At 48.2% G+C, this 21,576-nt stretch overlaps 1 protein-coding gene across 10 annotated transcripts in view; it reads right to left on the reverse strand.

Annotated features, from left to right (window-relative positions):
- Positions 1-21,576, reverse strand: part of cep170aa (centrosomal protein 170Aa) — a 61,933-nt gene that overhangs the window by 3,044 nt on the left and 37,313 nt on the right. For 2 of the 10 annotated variants that reach the window (XM_069179838.1, XM_069179834.1), the window contains exons 10-18: positions 18,905-19,030; positions 16,623-16,758; positions 14,656-16,347; positions 12,857-13,091; positions 11,472-11,631; positions 9,171-9,338; positions 4,815-4,903; positions 3,198-3,291; positions 359-410 (exon numbers count right to left, since the gene is read on the reverse strand). In XM_069179838.1, coding sequence (XP_069035939.1) covers positions 359-410; positions 3,198-3,291; positions 4,815-4,903; positions 9,171-9,338; positions 11,472-11,631; positions 12,857-13,091; positions 14,656-16,347; positions 16,623-16,758; positions 18,905-19,030 — 2,752 coding nt within the window. The other 8 variants (XM_069179839.1, XM_069179832.1, XM_069179831.1 and 5 more) reach the window with 6 other exon arrangements.

The following is a 21,576-nucleotide window of genomic DNA, read 5'->3' on the forward strand; positions in this document are numbered from 1 at the left end:
GCCAATTCTCCCAGAAGCCAATGAACCCACAAGCATGTCTTGGGAGTGTGGGAGGAAACTAGAGCACCCAGAGGAAACCCACAGGAATAAGGGGAGAACATACGAACTCCACACAGAGAGCACCCCGGGAATGGACTGCGGGACAGAGCTGCCTGTACACATTTACACAGTATGTATTTCCAGTGGGAAGGACGTGGGCTGCACAGTGACTGAACCTGCTAACCCAGCGCACAGCTGGGCCACAGTCCCCGATACTCAGCAGATTGCTCTGAGCTCCGTGGACTGTGTCGCCGAGAGACGCCTTGGCAGGGCTGCGGGGTCAGGAAGCCCAGCTGGACACTGACGTTCATGCTCTTACCTTGCAGCTGCTTTTCCACCCTCTTCAGCTCCTGCAGGATTGATGAGATCTCCTGCACGGCACGAGGCGCAGAGAAAAACAGGAAATAATTACAAAATAGGAGATGATTGGCCACAAGTTATTGATTAAGAGATTCCTGTTTGACACTTTTGCCAGGGGGCCTAATTTAATTCATGTTCTCCAGTGTCATTTAAAATGAGGACTGTTAATTTATATAAACAGAATTTGAAAGCAACTAGTTTTATTTTCTAGTGTGAATAAAAATACCACACTCAGCCCAGGTAATGCCACAGAAGCACACTGTGAGCACAACCCTGCAAATACAGCCTGCGCCTCTCAAATTGATCACTTGTTATACATGTGGGGTGGATGGCGCAAGGTGGCAGGTGCATAAAAGCACAACATTTTGTTGGGCTATTATCCCTGTCAACCCAAAATGACTCTGTACTGTACTTTTAAACCTTAAACTTTTAAAATAAGCAAACAATTTCAAAAGATTTTAAACATCATTTATTATTTTTCATCTGATTAGAAATGTTCGATCTTCTTTCTTGGTCTTGATCTGCTTTAGGATAGATAACGTTTCCCCATGTAGAGCACCTGCAGCTCTGCTGTACAGCAGATACAGTTTCCCATGTAAAGCACCTGGAGCTCTGCTTTAGAGCAGATACAGTTTCCCCATGTAGAGCAGATACAGGTTCCCAGGTAGAGCACCTCCAGCTCTGCTGTGGTGACACAGCAATGTGTGGCTGTGCTGCACTAGTCACTTGACCTCAGACTATCTTCATATGATGTCAACATGACAAGATACTGGAGGTCCACTGCTTGTCTAACAGGGTTAAAAACTGAAAGGAAAAGGTTTCAGGCACCCGATTTTACACCATCAAAGAGAAATTTACTGCTTCCTGCAGAGAAGCAGAAGGCAATGTTCTTTTGCTTTAATCTGTGTTCATCATCAAATGCAAGGTTGGTATAAGCAGTGACAGGTTATCCATCTTCCTCTTTAAAGCAATCCCCTAACGCTCTGCTGTTGTTACCCATCATCTTTAAATGGCCTTGATAGGAGCAGAAAGTCACCAAGGGATTGTGTGAAGCTGAGAATCTGAAAAGCTGTGTCACACACTGCTTACTTAATGCCTATTTATTTGAAATCAGAGGCTCCCTCCTGCTTCCCAAGCGAGAGCTGTTACAGCAGATTCATCAGCTGCTTTTGGTCTGAGTGGAACATTCATTATCTTGCCGGAAGATGAGTAATGTGTCACATGAATAGCATCTTGCCATGACCTGCCTGGGGTCTTGCAGCTCCAGAGTGGAGCACAATCAATACGTAGTCAATTCATCATCCAGTCACATCGCACAGCAGCAATGCAAAATAAAAGTTTGATGCCTGATGAAAGTTTGTTTTCTGACACAGAAGACTATAGCGACGGTGCGATTAGAAGCACATTTTCCTGATGGCAGTGAAAGCGATAACTGCTGTTTGTCTGAGGATGCACGCACCCAAGACCGCCGCTCTGTCTGGCTGCTGCAGGGCTGCGGGATGAGGGCCAGTGAGCTGGGAGAACTGATCATGCACACGTCCAAAGCCGAGGGCTACAACTGTTAAAACAGAGGGTGGTTTCTGATTCGGAAAGAGGCGCTGGAGGAAAACAGAGGTACTCCCAACTCTTCTGATGAAGGATATTGTGTTGAAGGAACTATTGTTTGCAGGTGATCTTAGCTGCTGTCTTGTCACAGACTGAGATTTGTGAGGACAAATAAACTAGTAGAGCAATGTGGTTTTAGTAGTGTGTCAACAGCAGCTGTTTCCCACAGAATAAAAGAGTTTTCATTCCAGAGAGTGAATGAACAAATACATACATATAGTAGATACTCATTCTGTTTTTGCATTTTTGCCAAGTGCCAAATGACAATTTCTAATTGATTAAGCAACATCTGGTAGTTCTATAGGAGGGGTGGGTCACTCGAGGCCAGTTTGCTGATGAGTGGTCACTGATGAGCTCCCGGTTTCTATCTGAGATGTACGCACTGTCTCTGAGCAAGACAGTCTCATTCTACAGCCCTTACCAAATTAGGGCTTAGCAGAGGACTGAATCGCCTGCTGTCTTGTAATAGGAAGGGCTGTCAGAGGAGTAGCTGCAAGAACGAGCTGTGACACAGATACACTGCACTTTGCAGTAGCCTGCTCACACTTTCCCATCCCATTAAAGAGTTTTCCAGCTGTGTCAGCCAGCCACGGGATAATCTCAGCCAGGAATCCGTACACCGAAGTTGACGATAGTTCCTGTTAGGTAAGTTAAAACTGATCTTTTCTATCTCAGCCCTTACCACTGAACCACTGCGTCTAAAAAAATATTAATTATTCAGGATTCAGAAGTGGGCAGCCAAGAGTATTGTGGTGACTGTGTGTTTGTCATTTTATATCATTATAAAAGAGACAAATCAGCAAAGGAATCTTGCTGAGGGAGAGAGATGAGGGCATCACTTTGCATTATTTTACGGGGCTTTTAGTGGCTACAGAACCAAGATGTCTGACATTGCTTCTCAATCATCTCAGCAATCTGGTAAAGACGGACCTCCGGAGGAAACTGAAGAGGGCTGAGTCAGTCGCGGTTAAGCTATGTGGCTGACATGACATGAACCTTGACATCCGATCTAAAAAAATTCAAAGAAAAGTACAAGCAAAATCAAAACCAGCGTTATTCTGGACTTGAAAGTGGTTGCTCCAAATGGCTATCCCAATAAATCAAATCTGTTGAGTTCCTGCTGAATGAATGAATGAACGCTGAGCTCTGTGACATCATGTACATCACAAGTACAAACAATTTGTTTTTCTCACCTTGTTTGAAGTTTTAAGAAGAGGCATATCGCTCTCGGCCCGCAACTTGTTCTCTATTTCATCCCAGTTCCTGTCCTTGTCCTTAAATAATATTCTAGAAAGGAATGAAAACATAAATTTTAAGAAGCGCATGACTGCCTTCCTCAGTCCTTAAAGCCAGAAAACTCAACATCCATCATATCAGACTGGCAGAGACCAGGTGCTGCGCAAGACATTTCCTAATCGAGAAGCAGAGAATTCAGACTGGGAGCCAGAGCAAGGAAATGCTTCGAATGTTTACCTTCATCAATTATGTGGTACGTTTGTCCCACCTAAAGGACCAGCACCGTAACGGTGAGAGGGATTTCAGACAGTTACAGGTCTTGGCGTGATTAGCTCGTCGGTGTGTTAATAGCCGAGCGCGTGGGCAGTGGTCCTCAAGAGGGATGCCCATGAGGAAGAGTATGCTGCTGAACAGCGATGACCCTCGAGAGCTACAGCACAGTGCTGCACCAAGGCCAGCTCACACACCCCGTAATGTAATGAAATGTTTCTTTATTAGCCCTATACAATTTCTTGCATTAGGAATTCGTCTTTTCGCATACCCCAGCTTTTCTCCATGGAGACACAGACACACAGACAGGGAGGGAAGCTTGGGGTCAGAGCGCAGGGTCTGCCATTGTACAGTGTCCCTGGAGCAGTTGGGGTTAAGGGCCTTGCTCAGGGGCCCAACGGAGTAGGATTCCTCTGCCGGCCGCGGGATTTGAACCGGCAACCTTCCAGCCACAGGCGCAGATCCTGAGCCACAGAGCCACTGCTCCACCCCTCCCCCACGGCCTGGCACCCCCCTCCCCCCTCAATCAACCACACCATTGCCACTGCTCATTCATCACCTCACTGATCTCTCAACGCAACGGCTTCCACTTTGTCTCGCACAAAATAAATTAAAGTCTTTCCCTTTATTCAGTACAGCTGATTAGAAGTTAATGAGTTTTTTTTTTACAAGCAAGCAGTCTGAATAAAAAAACATGAACAGTAAAGGACATTTAATTGCTTTAACTAAACCACTGTAAATATAATAGAGAAATCTGTCTTTGCCAGTATGCCAATGAAAGCACATGCCAGAGACAAGCAAATTCTTGAATTAATATAGTCAAACCACCCCCGAGTTCCATTTTGTAAAATGTTTATACAGTAAGTAGCTAAGGTGGATGTTAATAATGTCACTGAGTTCAGACAATACTTTAAAACCAGTTATAATGACAGTGCTTGCCTTGTGCAAGCAATATGTTATTGCTTAGTCTTTGATAAAAACACACAAGATGTAAAAGCTTAAGTTCTGCCTGACTTTGAATACACTGTGAAGAACTCATAAGTGATGTGATGAAATGGAAATTGTAGTGGTACAGTTATTCAGTTACACAGTGCTAAATTAACAAATGGACATCAAATATTGGAACAAGAGCTGTACTGCAAACCGAGGCATCTTGCCAGAGGAGCCTAGCAAAGGCAATTCTTGAATACCACAGGTACTTGAATACTAAAGAGCACTCATCTCAGCTTCAGCAAGGTGGGGTTTCCACACAGCTCAGGGATAATTTTATCCAGTTCACTGAGCACCCATCACGACAGGGTTACCTGATTTTGCCCGCTGTCTTGTCCACAGACTGCCTTATCTTCGTTGAGAGCTGGGCCACCGATGTCAGCAGCAGGCTGTCCAGCACCGCCTGGGGAGGAGGAAGGCTCACGTCACAGGGGTACGGACCTCTCGTGGCACAGCGGCGCAACCTTCTGCGGGTTGTGTTCACCCCCCCCCCCGCCTGCCTGTGCCCTGTTTCCTGCTCCCCCGACAGCCTGCATGAGCCGGAAGAGTCGCCCCACAAGCCTGCCTCCGATCCCCGAGGAGGCGGACAGGAACCAAAACATGCAGAGTCCCAACCGGACCCAGGACTTAGAGCCGTGGGGCAGCAGAGATATTCACCGTGCCACCATGAGCTGCCAGCTTGCAGCTCCAGCACAGCACAGTGTCAAAGGTGAAAGGGCACGGTGAGCAGTCAGGCCTCTAAAGAGAGTTCTCCGTCATCGTAAAGTGCTTTCGAAGGCTTCAATTCTCCTTTATGTCTGACTGCAGGCTTGAAGTGACACCAGTAGCACTGGGCCCTGCGTGTCCTGCACTGACAGATCAGGGGCTCAGGGGTTTGGCCCAGTGGTCCACTGGCACTTTATAGTGAGAAACGTTTAAAGAGGAAAGTAAAATCTTCTGCAATCTTTACTGCAACTCAATAAGGTGAGTCAGGGTTTCAGAAGATATCCTTTACACCAGGGGTGCCCAACAAGTCGATCTCAATCGACTGTGCTTGCTAGTTGATTGATCAGAAGAAATAAATAAAAAATAAATGGCTATTTGACTATTTATTTTTTTTGATAGCCAAAAAAATCATTCAGATCTGTGCATGTAATGTTTCATATAATTTTACTGTCCTTGTGTGTGTTTAACCCTTGGCGAATGGGTTGTAAATGTCTCTTCCCTGAGTGCTGGCTGACACTGGAAAAAAGGCTACAGGAGCTCTGTAAATAAATAAGTGTTGTGTGTGCTACCCAAGACCAGTCTCTTGGTTATTGCTGCACGAACCCCACATTCGCTACATGGCATAGTGGAGAGAAATACAGTGCCTTGCGAAAGTATTCGGCCCCCTTGAACTTTTCAACCTTTTGCCACATTTCAGGCTTCAAACATAAAGATATAAATTTTTTATTTTATGTGAAGAATCACCAACAAGTGGGACACAATTGTGAAGTGGAACGAAATCTATTGGATTTTTGAAACTTTTTTAACTAATAAAAAAATGAAAAGTGGGGCGTGCAAAATTATTCGGCCCCCTTGCGTTAATACTTTGTATAGCCACCTTTTGCTGCGATTACAGCTGCAAGTCGCTTGGGGTATGTCTCTATCAGTTTTGCACATCGAGAGACTGAAATTCTTGCCCATTCTTCCTTGCAAAACAGCTCGAGCTCAGTGAGGTTGGATGGAGACCGTTTGTGAACAGCAGTTTTCAGCTCTTTCCACAGATTCTCGATTGGATTCAGGTCTGGACTTTGACTTGGCCATTCAAACACCTGGATACGTTTATTTGTGAACCATTCCTTTGTAGATTTTGCTGTATGTTTGGGATCATTGTCTTGTTGGAAGATAAATCTCCGTCCCAGTTTCAGGTCTTTTGCAGACTCCAACAGGTTTTCATCCAGAATGGTCCTGTATTTGGCTGCATCCATCTTCCCCTCAATTTTAACCATCTTCCCTGTCCCTGCTGAAGAAAAGCAGGCCCAAACCATGATGCTGCCACCACCATGTTTGACAGTGGGGATGGTGTGTTGAGGGTGATGAGCTGTGTTGCTTTTACGCCAAACATATCGTTTTGGATTGTGGCCAAAAAGTTCGATTTTGGTTTCATCTGACCAGAGCACCTTCTTCCACATGTTTGGGGTGTCTCCCAGGTGGCTTGTGGCAAACTTTAGACGAGACTTTTTATGGATATCTTTGAGAAATGGCTTTCTTCTTGCCACTCTTCCATAAAGGCCAGATTTGTGCAGTGTAAGACTGATTGTTGTCCTATGGACAGACTCTCCCACCTCAGCTGTAGTTCTCTGCAGTTCATCCAGAGTGATCATGGGCCTCTTGGCTGCATCTCTGATCAGTCTTCTCCTTGTCTGAGCTGAAAGTTTAGAGGGACGGCCAGGTCTTGGTAGATTTGCAGTGGTCTGATACTCCTTCCATTTCAAGATGATCGCTTGCACAGTGCTCCTTGGGATGTTTGAAGCTTGGGAAATCTTTTTGTATCCAAATCCGGCTTTAAACTTCTCCACAACAGTATTACGGACCTGCCTGGTGTGTTTCCTTGGTCTTCATGATGCTCTCTGCGCTTTCAACAGAACCTTGAGACTATCACAGAGCAGGTGCATTTATACAGAGACTTGATTACACACAGGTGGATTCTATTTATCACCATCAGTCATTTAGGACAACATTGGATCATTCAGAGATCCTCGCTGAACTTCTGGAGTGAGTTTGCTGCACTGAAAGTAAAGGGGCCGAATAATTTTGCACGCCCCACTTTTCATTTTTTTATTAGTTAAAAAAGTTTCAAAAATCCAATAGATTTCGTTCCACTTCACAATTGTGTCCCACTTGTTGGTGATTTTTCACATAAAATAAAAAATTTATATCTTTATGTTTGAAGCCTGAAATGTGGCAAAAGGTTGAAAAGTTCAAGGGGGCCGAATACTTTCGCAAGGCACTGTAGACTGGCCGTGACAAATTCGCCAACAGTTTGATAAGTTTGATTGCCTTTCTGATAGTTGTAGTGTTTGAGCGAAAATGCTGAAGCAAAGAGACCAAAAATTTACCGTTACCACAAGGAATGGGAGCTATTTTTTGTGCTTTCGCATTCAAATCTGCAATGCTAATGTCTATGCGAAAAAGGGAAATATAGAACAACATTTCAAAACTGCACACAAAATGGATGATGTGGACTTTCCCGCTAAAAGTGAGTTACGGAAAAGAAAAGTGGAAAAATTTAAATCTCAACAAGCAGCAGTCGGTTTTCACGAGGCCTAATACAAGAGGGAAAGCAGCAATAATCGCATCGCTCCGTGTGAGCCACGTCCTGGCTCAACACAACAAGTCATTCAGGGATCGAGAAGTCATAAAAAAGCGTTTGCTGAGGCTGCTGACTTGCTGTTTGGAGATTTCAAAAACTAACATTTTTGGCAAAGTTCAGACAGCTGTTGTCTGAAATCAAAGAGTTTCTCAAGTCGTCTAAACACAGTGAATATGCCCAATTAGAGGATGACCAGTGGCTTCTGGATTTAGCCTTCCTCACAGACTTGACTGAACTGCTGAATGAGCTGAATGTTGAGCTGCAGGGACAGAATGAAACTGTCATCGACATGATCAGCAGTGTCAACATGTTCAAAAAAAAAGAGTTCTCCAGTAAGCTTCTCAGTGACAATGCTCATGGTAGGACATTCTTTTTTCTAAAATGGGGAACATTACTTGTTCACTGTAGCATGAGTCACTTGCTTTTATTTTCTGTCATTTTAGTGATGGGTATCGTTATTGTACTGTCTGTCTGTTTTCCCTATATCAGAGCTTCAAATTCACACAAGTAGATTGCGCTGGACTGGCAAATGAAAATGTTTAATGTTTAAAAACATTAAAAATGTTGGGCATCCCTGCTACAGCATAGCTATGCAAATACTATTTAAGAAAGTAAGGTAAATACATGAGGAAGAGCGAAGTTTCAAAAGAGAGCTGTTCTTTAGGTCAAAAAGCAGAGAACAACAATAAACCTTGAAGCTGGCATTTCCAGAACATTCCACAGTGGTGTCCTGATTCAGGTCTGTGCTGAGTCACTGTAGCATCCTTGTTCAGGTACTGAACGCCTAAAGAAATGGCAACAGTGTCCTCTTCTGGGGCTCAGCTGCCACTGCAATAGAGTGGTATCTGCCCTGTCCTGGTCAGTGATGAACACTCATCTACAGCCGCCCTCTCTAACCCCCAGTCAAGCTTTGACTTCAGTTTCACTTGGAGAGAAACAGATGTAGAATAACATATTTCACTTAGTTAACTGCCTGTTTCAAAATAAAATGAATAATTTACATCGTGAACTTATGTGAGACTTTTACAGAACTACTCTGATAACAGAGATTTGCAGATTTGTAATGAAAGCCATGAGCATGCACACACTATGTGTCAGTCTGATTTTTGCAAATAGAGCTCGTTTGTACACAATTTTGGGCTTCATTCAAAACGTTTTATAGATTTTTTTTTCCATAACGTCAATGAATGTATTTTGTTACTGAGATTTAATGACCAGTCTGAGAGACTGGGACTGCTGTTGCCCTTGAACACCCCACGGTTTATCCCAGATCCCCGCGCACACACACGCTCCCGGTGGACAGCGCCCCCTGGGACGCCCGACGCCGCGCTCTCACCTCGTCGCGGTTCCACGTCCTGCGGCGGATGGCGGCCTGGGGGTCGGGGGCGTCGGCGGCCCGCGGCCTCAGCTCCACGGGCCGCCCGTTGATCTCGGGGGCCCTGCTCTGCACCACCGGCGGGATCTTCCTGAAGTTGAGGCTCTCGTCGAACACGCGGTCCACCAGCTGGTGGGAGGAGAGCGAGGACGGGCGTGACGAGACGGCCTGGCGCACGAGCACAGAGCGGCGCGGCCAGACAGCGGGGCAGCGGCGCCCTGCCGCTCAGAAAGAGGCGCCTGGATCATATTATCTGCCCGTTTAGGAGGGAAGATAGCTGATCTCTTCACCCCTGTTCAATGGGAAATTTCTTACAAACGGATGCATTTCTATGCTCCTCTCGGGAACCCTGCTGGGCAGCCGGATTGTGGCCTTGTGGGAGGAACAGGGCCTCTCAGACCCTGCCGTCTGCTCATGGCTGTGTAAGGCACTTCACATGGAAGCCAGCTTTGGTGCCAAGCTGTTGTTCCCAGCAGTGCATCCAAAATCAGACAGCAAAATATTCAGACCTGGTGCTATTTGACAAAGCGCAGACAGAAAACTGTCAGCCTAGTTCCCAGGTTCCTGAGTGGGAGAGCCGGTCAAGGCCTCTGGCCGGAGTTAAGGGCTCAGCGCTCTGTGTATGGACAGGCCCTTTGCTCATGGCGACAGAGTGAAAACACATTCCATTCGCCAGTCACCGTCCTGGCAGTCCATCACAGAGCATGCTCACATACTCTATTTCTGGTGAAAGTGCTGAGCACATGGTTGTCACAAATCAACTCTAATAATGATCTCTTGATTTTCAGGGCAGGTGATTCTATTTCTGCTGATCACAGGGTGTTAGTCCAGTCTTGGGGAAAAGCTAATAATAGCTCAGGATATGGAAGAATGGAGCCTCTTGTAATGTAACATTACTTTTTTTGTAAAGTTGAAAGCTTACCAAAACTTGTCCTAACTTTTAAAAAACACTTGCCCAAAAACCCTCCATCTACACTTCTGTTTTGCTAAGTAATCACCAACCTTTGTCTGCGATAAAATACCCATTTACTGAAGCATGGCAATGCAGGATGAAGAAGAAAGAGCTGGAACAGTTTCTGATGACGCTCTCAGTGTCTCAGTGGACAACCAGCTGCTGTTGGAAGGAATTATTCCACAGCAAAGTAGAGAGAAAATTGAAATAAAATATAAATGCAGATGACAAATGAAATTAGTGTTCTAAAAATGGGTTTCCTATTTCAGAGCATTGGGATACTTGTGCACAAATCAAAGAGAGACTAGAACAGCCAAAGGGTGAATGGCTGTAAAACAGCACACAAATGGTCAACAACACTAAGGAAAATCAAAGACTATCAAGAGCACCAATAGAACAGCTCCATCTACAGGTGAGAACCGGCAGCTCGGCTAGTCCTGCGGCCCATGAGGCCTTGCTCATGCAGTCAGGTGCTTGCAGGACTCCTCTCCGATGGTGTTCTGATTGCAGATTGCACCGGTCTGAGAAATATATTTGTTTGTCAGTTGCAATACATTTTACCCCAGTTTGCTCCACGGATACTGGACAAACTCAGTGGGCCAAGTGTTCATCACATTCCTGGAACGTCCACACTTCTTCTAGATATTCTCTAAATCAATTCCGTTCACCTTCGTGTTATTGGTCTTATATAAAACTCGACCTCATTTTCAGTACATTGTGAAGTTTGTAAGCAGACGGTCTGAAACGACACTAAGTTTTTTTGAGTTGTGCACAGTTTAAGTGTAACATGTTACCCATCTTCACAGTCACCTCCGCAGACACCCATTCTTGACCAGTCACTGGATTGCAAATTCAGTTTCACCACAATTCCTATTTTGTTTGATCTTAAGGGGCAGCAGTGTGGAACAGCGGCCAGCACTCTGGACTTGTAACTGGAATGTTGTGGGTTCAAGTCCCAGGTGAGACACTGTGCTCAACCTGTTCCAGGTAAAATACCCATGAATGGGAGCAATTTAAGTCGCTCTGAATAATACCATCAGACAAATTAATTAGTAATTAAATTAACGTATTATCCCTTTTATAATCTTGAACTATAAGATGCACAGATGCAGAGAAATGTGCTGACCTCTCCTGAAATGCTGGAGAGAGACAGGGGGTGAAGAGGGGTACCATGTGCTTGTGACAGGCAGGGTGCAGCTCAGCTTCTCTAAACTGCTCCAGAAGCAAAGCAAAGGGGATCATGCACAGCAGGTGCAAAGGAGGAAAGAAGAGGAAAGAACCTTGGTCATGCCTTCCAGAGGTGGCCCTACCTCTTCCCTGGTGTCAATGGCGGAGCCGGGGGTGGTGGCCGCAGTGCTTACTGTGGTGCTGGGCGCGGTGCCGGACGAGCTGACCGAGTCGATCTCTCCCGCCACGTCGTGGATCTCCCGGGCCAGGATGGCCAGGTCCTTGGCCAGGTCTTGGCTGATCCTGCGCACACAGGGAAATAACCTATTACACATCAGACGGGGTTCCTCAACTTTGGGAGGGGGGGGTACTTCAGCCACACGGCCTTTGCGTCGGCCTTGTAGCACCACATGCACACAACTCACACAGCAACATTCAAAGGCATGCACGTCTAATAATCATCGTTGGATTTTCAGCAGACATCACTGGCGTCACTGCATTCCTGCTGGAAGCCCACAGTAGCAGCCTGGCACTAGCACCAGCTGGATAACTCTGCTCAGAGCAGAGCACGGCTTTTACTCATCCTAAAGAAAATCATTTCTAGTCTAACACAGTGCTACACGTATACCTGTTCACCTCCTGCGTTTAGTCTTCACTAATCTACTTCCTGATACAGTGCTGTGTAATTTATAGAAGGTACATAAAGTAACAAAGTATAACTTTACTATTCATATAGCTCCTGCAAAATTACTTGGGTATTTGTAGTGATCCCCTTGTGTAAAAGCAGGAAAAGAAAATGAACAACCTCAAAAGAAAATTCATGCATAACAGGCACTGTGAACTAGGTCCTGTGTCATAGGTTGTTTCTTTCAGTGGCCCAAGCCACAATCCCACTAATCGATCTAAGAATGCACTTTTCTAAAGATTTTTTTTGTTTTTCATTTTTTCTTGGATGGACAGAAATCAACATCTGTGCTAGATTCTGTCTCAAAGTGTGCCAGGGATTATGGAGTGATACTGCCACCCTAACAGTAGCCCAGCAGGGGGGATATGACATCTGCAAAGGTATTACACAGTCACCCAGATTCCTGTCTTGGAGACCTGCTGCTGCTTTCTGTTCCCCGACGCCCAGAGAAACAAAATGACTGCCAAGTCAAGTGAGCCAGGAGCACGGCAAGGCCTGTGTGCCGCTGGATACATCCTGCCATCTGGTGGTAAGCACACAGCAGTGCTAGTGGATTCTTCACTCAAAATTAAGTCATGCTGAGGCCAGAATATATAAATCCCACGAGATTTTTTAGCAAAACCAATACTATCTGATCCAATTAACAAGAATTTGTTATTTTACCGAGTCCTCCTCTGACTATTCTGCTCTAAGATCCTGCTGTGTTACTGCTTCCAATACTCATTCCACGCCCTTTCGCTGCCTCTCAGTGTACAGTTAATGGGAATGCTTTCTCCTTGCGATGGCGTTGCGCTGGTGCAGAGACAGCGCCCCCCCAGTGGGCGAGCGGGAATAGATGAATACCTGGCGATCTCCTCGCTGTGGGCGGTCCAGTCCCGGATGTACTCCTCCTGCTCCCTCATCCGGTGCTTCAGCACCACGCCCCCGGGGCTGGGAGGGGCGGAGCCCTGCAGCCGCGTCCCGCGCAGGGCGGCGCCGGTGCGCAGACGGCCGTGCTTCGGGGAGTTGCGGTTCGACCCAAACTCGTCCTCCGAGGTCGAGGCGTACTCAGGAGCAAAGCGTCTCCACCGGGCGTTGGCTGAGACAAAATACAGAGCAGGCAAAAATTAAAAGGCAGCAAAAACGGCCTCTTGCAAGAAGCTGAAAACACACTGTCTTTAACACCACACCCCTCGTCCCCAAAGCCCTTCCCGCCTGTGCGCTCTGAGCAGGACACCCAGACCGCCCTTACAGCAGAGGTTTCCGAGAGCGAGGGCTGAGTCAGGAAACTGTGAAAAAAGTTAAATCATATTTTTACCCAAATAATAAAGAGAGCGATCATGCGGAATGAAGACCAGGAAAAATTAAAGAGGAACTGCACTCTCAATTTCTCAGACCGGTTATTAAATCTTAGTAACAAAATACATTCATTGACGTTATAGAAATAATTTAATTCCGAATGAAGCTCAAAGCCCTGAACTTTGTGAAAGCACTGTAAGTCGCCATGTTGTCGCAACACGCATTCGAGTTCTCCAGAATTGCGACATGATGCGGCCCTTCCTGCTCACTAGTCACTGTAATGACTAGTGTACTGCGATGTAGAGCGAATAAGTACAGGTTCTGCAGCAGACATTTCCCAGCAAGTAAGCAGTATTTGTCTGCAAAATCAAAAGCAATATGTCTATTAGATTGAAAAAGATGCCTCATTCTAAATCACAGAGCATGACGCTGCGCACGCCTGGAAATTTTGTCCATTTTGTGATGTAAAGGTTTTTTAAGTTACAGCGCACATTTTACTTTTATTGTGGTTTGAAATGCACTTATTAATGCTAATTCTTTCTAACCTTGAAAAATGAAAACAGCCTTGAAGTTCCCCTTTAATATTCCACGAAGAGGGATAGATAAAAACAAATATTTTCCAATGTGTGTCCACTAGGGGGCACCCTGCGCAAACCCATCAAGCGGTTCAGCCACTGCAGAGCTGCTCAGCTCAGTACTGTGATATGAACTGTAAATACTGCATTAATTTTGAGCAATATTAAAAGTGAGGGATGAAATAAATAACAGATAATGAGAAAAAGAAACCAAGAACTGTTCGGCTGTAACTCTGCACTGATGTTGCTCACTTGAAAAACCTGTGGGTAGTGTAAACCCATCTGCAGCACATGGGAGGCTGTGGAAAAACCCAGGCTCCTCAGCAGGGACCTACAGACAGGCCCAGACAGACTGGGGACCAGCACCAATGAGGAAGGGCCCAGTTCTCAGGGCGTGGCCCAGGACAGGACAGAACACAGCACACACAGAGCTCAGACGGCCCGGGACGTGCAGTACAGTACCCAAGAGCTCTGGCAGCAGCGCTGTCTCTGCGTCAGGGGTTGCCCGGGGTCCCTCTGCGTGAAACAAGCAGCCTTTTAAAAAAGGACCGTTACAGCGAGTGTGTTCTTCTGCAAACACAGCAGGTTTACACTAATGTCCATTTACAGCTTTTCCAGGCCACAGAAACACACGGAGTATCAGATCGAACTGGGTGTCAAGAGCTCTCACGCAGGGTCCAGACAAGTTAGAGACGCTGTAAGAGAAACAGGATTGAACAGCCCGAGGTCTCCTCCTATCTGGGAAGCTCGTGGGGGACGCTGTGCATGCTGGGAACCCGGAGGACTCACCAGAAGGAGAGCTGTGGACAGACGTGATTTTGGACTTGGCGTCGGGCAGCTTGGACACGCTGTTGGCCCTGACCCTCGGGGCCACCTTGGTCTCGGAGGCGGAGGGCGCCCGCAGGCCGGCGCGGAGCACGGCGTCGGGGGCGCGGGAGGCGGCGCTGCTGCGGCCCGTGGTGGCCTCGGAGTCGCTCCGCGCCGACAGGGAGCCCAGCCGCGTCCGCCGGGGCTGCGCCAGCATGTCGAGCCGCGAGGGCGTCTTCCTGCCGGACGGGGGCTTGGAGGTGGAGCTGGTGGTGGACACCTCGGAGGCCACGGACACCTTGTCGGCATCGGCCAAGTCGTTGTCCGAGGTGTCCCCCAGGCGGGCGCGGCGCAGCAGGGAGGCTCTGGTGGGCCTGGGCCGGGGCAGAGTGGCCGGTTTCCCGGGGCCCGTGCTGGGGGCCTGCGGAGCTCTGGTCCTGGCGGCCTTGCCAGCTTCCAGCTTGGAGTGCAAGAGCTCGTCGGTGGAGGTGAGCTGCCCCCGGCCGTGCGAGCGCCCGGAGTAGGTCTCCTGGTCAGACGACAGGATGTCCGAGATCGTGGAGTGCGGCAGGCTAGAGGTCTGGTCGTCGTCGGTGAGGTCCACGGAGGCCTGCCGGGCTCGGGAGCCGGGCTGCACCGACCGCCGGGCCTCTGGCCGGCTTTCCGAAGGCCGCAGCTTGGCCTTCTTCTCCAGGCGCTCGCGGGCGCTGGCGGCGCTCTTGGAGGCCGAGCCGACGGTGCTCTTCTCCTTCTGCAGGCTGGTCAGCGTGCGGCGCTTCTGGGCCGTTTTGCGGTCTGCGTCCCCGGCAGCCAGGCTGATGGTGCTGGCTGTGTCTATGTCTGACTCCGGGGAGATGGAGTCCTCCAAAGGATAGCTGGGGGGGTCAGCTCCTCCGCCGCCGCCTTCCAGCTTGTTCTCCTCTCGCAGCTTGGCCTCCAGGAAGGCCATGACGGCCTCGGTGTCCTTCAGGAGCAGGGTGGTGTCCAAGCTGCCCACCGAGTCGCTCCTCTCCCGGGCCAGAGAGGACGAGCCCATCTGTTTGTTGATCCGGGGGATGAGCTCGATTGGGACGTTGGAGCTGGGCTTCTCGATGGTGAAGCTCCCCTGCCTGACCAGAGGCTTGCCCAACTTCTCGCTCTCTCCCCCTCGGCCCGGCGGGCCCCCGGCGCCGTCCTCGGCCCGCCTCCTCTTGTCCTCCTCCCTGTGGCCGGGGTCGTGCCTGTGCAGCCTCTTCTCGGTGCTCGCCCCTGGAGGCTTGGCGCCCGGCTTGGAACCGCCCCACTGCTGCTGGGGGCCCCTCTGCTCTTGCTGCTGGAGCTTGGCCAAGGCTTGCTTGACGGTCGAGGTGCCCACATCAGCCCTGTCGGCCTCTGGAGCGGCGGGGCTCCCGCTGGCACCTTTGTGAGCGGCCCGGCTGGCCCGGTCCGTCTCCCTCCGTCTGTGAGACGACTGGCTCTCCTTCTCCTGTGGCTCGGTGTCCTGCTTCTCCCCGATCTCCGATCTCGGGCCCAGCGCCGTGGAGCTCTTCCCGGGCTTGGCCCTGGCGCTGTCCAGGCCCTTGTCTTCGGTGGGCAGCTGGGGCAGGGTCCTCCTGCGCCGTTCTCCGTGGCTGGACGTGGAGGCGGCCGAGGTCGTGCTTTTCATGGAGACTGCCGACTCGCTGGCGTCGGCTTCTAAACACGGAAACACAAAGTGGCAGCTGAGCGCTGGCAAGGCACTGACACATCCTCGCTTAACGTGATGAAAATAACCTGTTTAAGAGACGAACACGTGCTTCACTGGGAGCCCCACACACAGAAGCACTTCAAAATTCTGTGACAATATACAGTATGTCTAGTGCAGAATTCTTAATTGCTAACGTGATGAAAATACAGTACAGAGGGTACCGTATGTCCTCTTATGTGAGCTAAACTGAAGTGAATTCAAAGGCCTTCCCTGCTGCACTGACCTTTCTCTTGGGCTGCGAAAGCTGGGGATTCGGACCGGGGGTCATCGGCTTCGGGTCTGGTATGGTTGGCCGCCAGGCTGGCCCACTGGGACACCCAGCGAGGACTGCCTACCGCGACCGCGTCTTCCGGGAGAGTCTGGGAGAGAGAAAGCACATGGCCAAGCTGACTCTGGTCACTCTGGTCCTACCTTCTGAACTAGGATGCGCCCCCTCGTGAACACCACAGCACTGCAGCTGGAGGCTCGCACTTCAACTTTTTCCTTAAAAATGCCTTGTTTTGTGAAACTCTACAGTACATATAGTACATATTAATATGCTCAAAGCACTTGCAGACTTATAACAGATTTCAAAATTAAACTTCACACTCTGCTGTAAGTACCCCGACAGAAGATTGTGGGAAAAACAGTTTTACTGTTTAATTACCATACTTTAGTTCTGCAGGGCTGAGGCATTGCATCACCATGGCAAACTGTAGCATTCTGGCAAAAACTAAGAAGTCCTACTTTTCTGGGTTTGCTGCCAAGATCTGGCAAGGAATACTCAGAGGTAAGTGCAGCGCACTGCAAGTATGTGTAAGAAACAGAAAACTGAGGTACAATGAAAACCATACAGGAAAGATTCTGGAACTGTGTCCATAATCTCTTGAAAAGGCTAAGAAGAATAAGAGAGGTATTATATTGGTGAGTTTTAAAATCAAGCTGAAGTCCCAATTACCTCTGCTCACAGCCAAGAGAATTCATGTGGAGGTGACCCAGAAAGGAAGAGTCTTGTTTCTTATACTTGCTTTATGTAGGTCAACGCCAAAGCAAAGTGCTCTAGGAATAACAGACACCAGCCAATGAGACTGCTGGAGATCTCTCACTCTGACCCTTATTCCTTAGACAGCAGTGGTCTCCAGTACAGAAACACTGCTGGGCGCCCACTTCACTCTGAGAGAGCGCAGCGCCAGGCTGGAGCAGGAGGCTGGCTCTGTCTGCAAGAGCCAAGAGCTGCAGCACCTAGGCTCTGCTGGCAGGTCCAGGACTGAAGCAGAGGTGAACTAGGGGGCTGTGATGTTAATTCAGCTAACATAACAGGCCGATAAGGAGCGAGTCAGAATCAACTCTCTCAACAATAACATAATAATAGTTGCTTACACTTATATAGTGCTTTTCTGGACACTCCACTCAAAGAGCTTTACAGGTAATGGGGATCCCCTCCACCACCACCACCAATGTGCAGCCCCACCTGGATGATGCGACGGCAGCCATAGTGCGCCAGAACGCTCCCCACACACCAGCTCTCAGTGGGGAGGAGAGCAGAGTAATAAAGCCAATTCATAGATGGGGATTATTAGGAGGCCATGATTGGTAAGGGCCAAGGGGAAATTTGGCCAGGACGCCGGGGTTACACCCTTACTCTTTTCGAGAAACGCCCTGGGATTTTTAATGACCACAGAGAGTCAGGACCTCGGTTTTACATCTCATCCGAAGGACGGCACCTGTTTTTACAGTATAGTGTCCCCGTCACTATACTGAGGCATTAGGACCCACATGGAGCGCAGGGTGAGTGCCCCCTGCTGGCCCCACTAACACCTTTCCTAGCAGCAACCTTAGTTTTTCCCAGGAGGTCTCCCATCCAGGTACTGACCAGGCTCACACCTGCTGAGCTTCAGTGGGCTGCCAGTTGTGAGTTGCAGAGTGATATGGCTGCTGACCATAAGAGCTACATGTTGACTGACAGGTCCTACACACTGAATGTTGTACAAACACGCCTCCACGTCTTTAACACAGACCCAAAGTGAAAGCTTTCCCGCTTTCTGTTCAGCACTTCTGCACTTTTGTTCATGAGGGACAACTACAGGTGTATCTACACGTGACAATATTGTTACTTGGGGAATCAGTGCTGCGTGGCACCTTCCTCCCCCGAGGTTGAGCAGTCCCCTGTCATCAACCTGCAGTGCCCTCCCACCTGCACTGGGAGAAGCCCAGCCCTGCAGGTACCCAGGGAGCTGGCCCTCCTCAACGAGTAAGAGCACAGAGACAGCTGGAACCACTTAAGACAATCAGAGCCCCTGAGGAGGGAAAACCAGGAGATCCTCCGGCTCTCTAAGACCAGGAGTATCTTTAGTTAATTAACAGCTCAATGATGGTTAATTACAGCTCTGAAAGCTGTTAAGGTGGACAGGAAGAGCCTGTGAAATGTGGTAGTAATAACATAAACAACAGTCCCATTAATGCTTGGAAAGGTAAATGAAACACGTTCTCCTGTGACAGCACTGCGTGTCCAGAAGGGACTCTCACCTCCGAGCCGATGAAGCTGGTTTTCCTGGGGTCCCCGGCAGCCGCGGACAGCCAGTCTGTCAGCCCCTCCGGCTGCTCCAGGACGACAGGGCGGGAGCGGTCCCGGCTCTCTTCCACTCCAAACACCTGTGGCAGCAGGAGCCCGTGTGAGACAAGCACCCTTCCCACCCTTCCCTGGGGCGGCGAGCGCGACACAAGGCGGGCCCTACTGTTCCTCGGGCCGTTCGCGCAGTCCGCGCTCAAGGTCGTGCGGTGCCATGGGAACGCAGCTCAATCCAAAGCACAACACACAAAGGACGACGACGCACTGCAGAGCAATATACCCCTACGAGCTGCTCTCTTACTGAAACAAAGCCTTTTAATTGCTAGTACAGCTGCGAACACAAAGGGCCTCGCAGAGCTCCTGCTAGCCTACCTGTCTTCTGTTTCTAAACACTGGAAGGAATAATAGTAGTGAAATGACCTGCTGGTTTTGACATTGTCAGATATGTCACAGCTACAGAGAGGCTGGGCAAATCCAGGCAAGCAAGTTAGCCCACAGAACTACTTACAGGGCTGTCAACCACGAGCTCACGACAGATCTGACAGGGAAATCACCAGGCACAAAGAGCACCACTCTTTCGGAAGAGAGAAAATCCCCGGGTAAAACTGGACGTCATTAATGACCTCAGACAAAAAATGACTAAACTCACTTCGTTCCGCTCCAAAATCTGCAGTATCAACAACTCCACCGTGTTTTAACTGTGCGTTACTGCAGCACACAATGGCAGCACCAGAATGGCAAACATTTAAAACCCCAAGAACTGGACAGGTTTGCTTCGGCAGCACAGTCCAGTGTTTTACAGCACGCAGCCGGGGTGGCAAAGCAACAGGAAAGCTAGCGACTGCAGGGCATTGAGGCTGAAACCAGAGGAGAGCTGTGGAGGAGCTGACTGATCTGCCTTTTGAAACCTTCCTCTTAATCCGCTGCAGCGGCTCACGTTTTGAGGGGACAAAACAAGTCGTATTTCCACCCTCTACGTGCACGGAGGAGCCGGCAGTGGCTGTTACACTGAAGGGTGATGTTCAATTAAAATTACTATAACCTTAGCAGACACCTTTTCCTGGAAGCTGACATATAGCCGACACATCCAAGATGAGAATTTCGGGCCAATTCACAAAAAAGACAAAACGGTATTTTACACTGCAGGCCAGTGTAGGGAATGGGCTTGGCTAACAGAAACAGCTAATTCAATCTTGCAGATGAGAAAGGGCTCCTTCCCTTTATAGCTCTCTGCCAGCCCTGTAATTAAGAGTCTGTGGTTTCATTCATGCTAGAGAGTCATTCTAGAGCCCTCAGCTGTGAAGTGGTTAGGTATGCTCAGAAACGTTAGAAAACACACGGCAACTCCTGACTGAAGGTCACTTCAATTCACAAATGCAAAACCTGTACCGACATATCACACAGCAAACAGCAGACTAAAGCACTGCAGGAGGACTGACGCGGCTCTTACTGATAACACTTCAAGCCCACCGCACAAACAGCAGAGCTACACACTGCAGGAGCACTAATGCAGCTCTTACTGATAACACTGCAAGTTCACACGTAACGACAAAAAACAGGGTTCAGAATTAGCCAAGTGGGAGTTGCTATCTCAGGAAGCTCGGCCACAGCTGGGTAATTCTACACAACTGGTTTGTGTTTGTGAGACTCGGGGAAACCCTGTCAGGAAATTCATCCATCTGCAGCGCTGGTTGTCCTAATATGATATGTACAGTAATTCAGGCAAATTCCCAGCTCATCAGCATCTTAACCTGCACTTTACCATCCACGAACTGCAGACAAATGTAATACATAGTACTAAATTTAAGGAGAAATTTAATTTAGTAATTTAATTGATTTTATCCTGAAATCCCCCAGAACACTCAAAGAGTTGGAGGTGAAATGACACATTTTAAATCAATGAGACAGATCACTGTAAACAGCTTTACAGTGCACTCATGATACATTTCAGGGACTCAATGATAGCAAACAATCTATCATTGTTTTATCTAACCTTCAATACCTTTAAATTATAGTGCTATGATGCTAGGGTTTTGTTTACCTTATTCCTTTTCACTATAAAAGTATCAACAACGGCTCTATATTCAGCACATATATTTGGAAAAGTAAAATAATAACAATCTAAAATATGATGCACCAACATGGCGGATATGGAGTCACTGTATTTAGTGTATCCTCTGGATCACGTGTTAATGGTTTTATTCAGCATAACGGTTTAAAAGTGTGGTTCTAGGTCTCATGCAGAGCACATTTACCAAAGTGACGACAATCCACCTAATCTTTAGCTACTAGCAGCTTAAAGCTCTAATATATCATCACTTTTTAAAGCATCCAAAGGAGTTCACTTCAACCACATGACCTGGGAGCTGGATTCAGAATCTCATAACCCTCTGAGCAAAGGGTTTCTCCTGTGCTCCGTCTAGAATGATCCTAAACTCCACTTCCTCTGGTCTCTGGGTCTTTCCACTGCTGTTGTTTTTGGGGAAGACACTTGAGATGACATGGCTAGTGACTTGCAGGATCTTGAGCACCTCAGGCAAGTCCCCATGTAATCGTCACTGGAAGATTATTGTTTATTGTTTATTTTTAAATGTTGTTGTTCCTGTTTTTTTTCTGTAAAGCACTATGA

Source organism: Lepisosteus oculatus, chromosome 17 (assembly GCF_040954835.1).
Source record: "Lepisosteus oculatus isolate fLepOcu1 chromosome 17, fLepOcu1.hap2, whole genome shotgun sequence".
In the NCBI taxonomy this organism is placed as follows: Eukaryota; Metazoa; Chordata; class Actinopteri; order Semionotiformes; family Lepisosteidae; genus Lepisosteus; species Lepisosteus oculatus.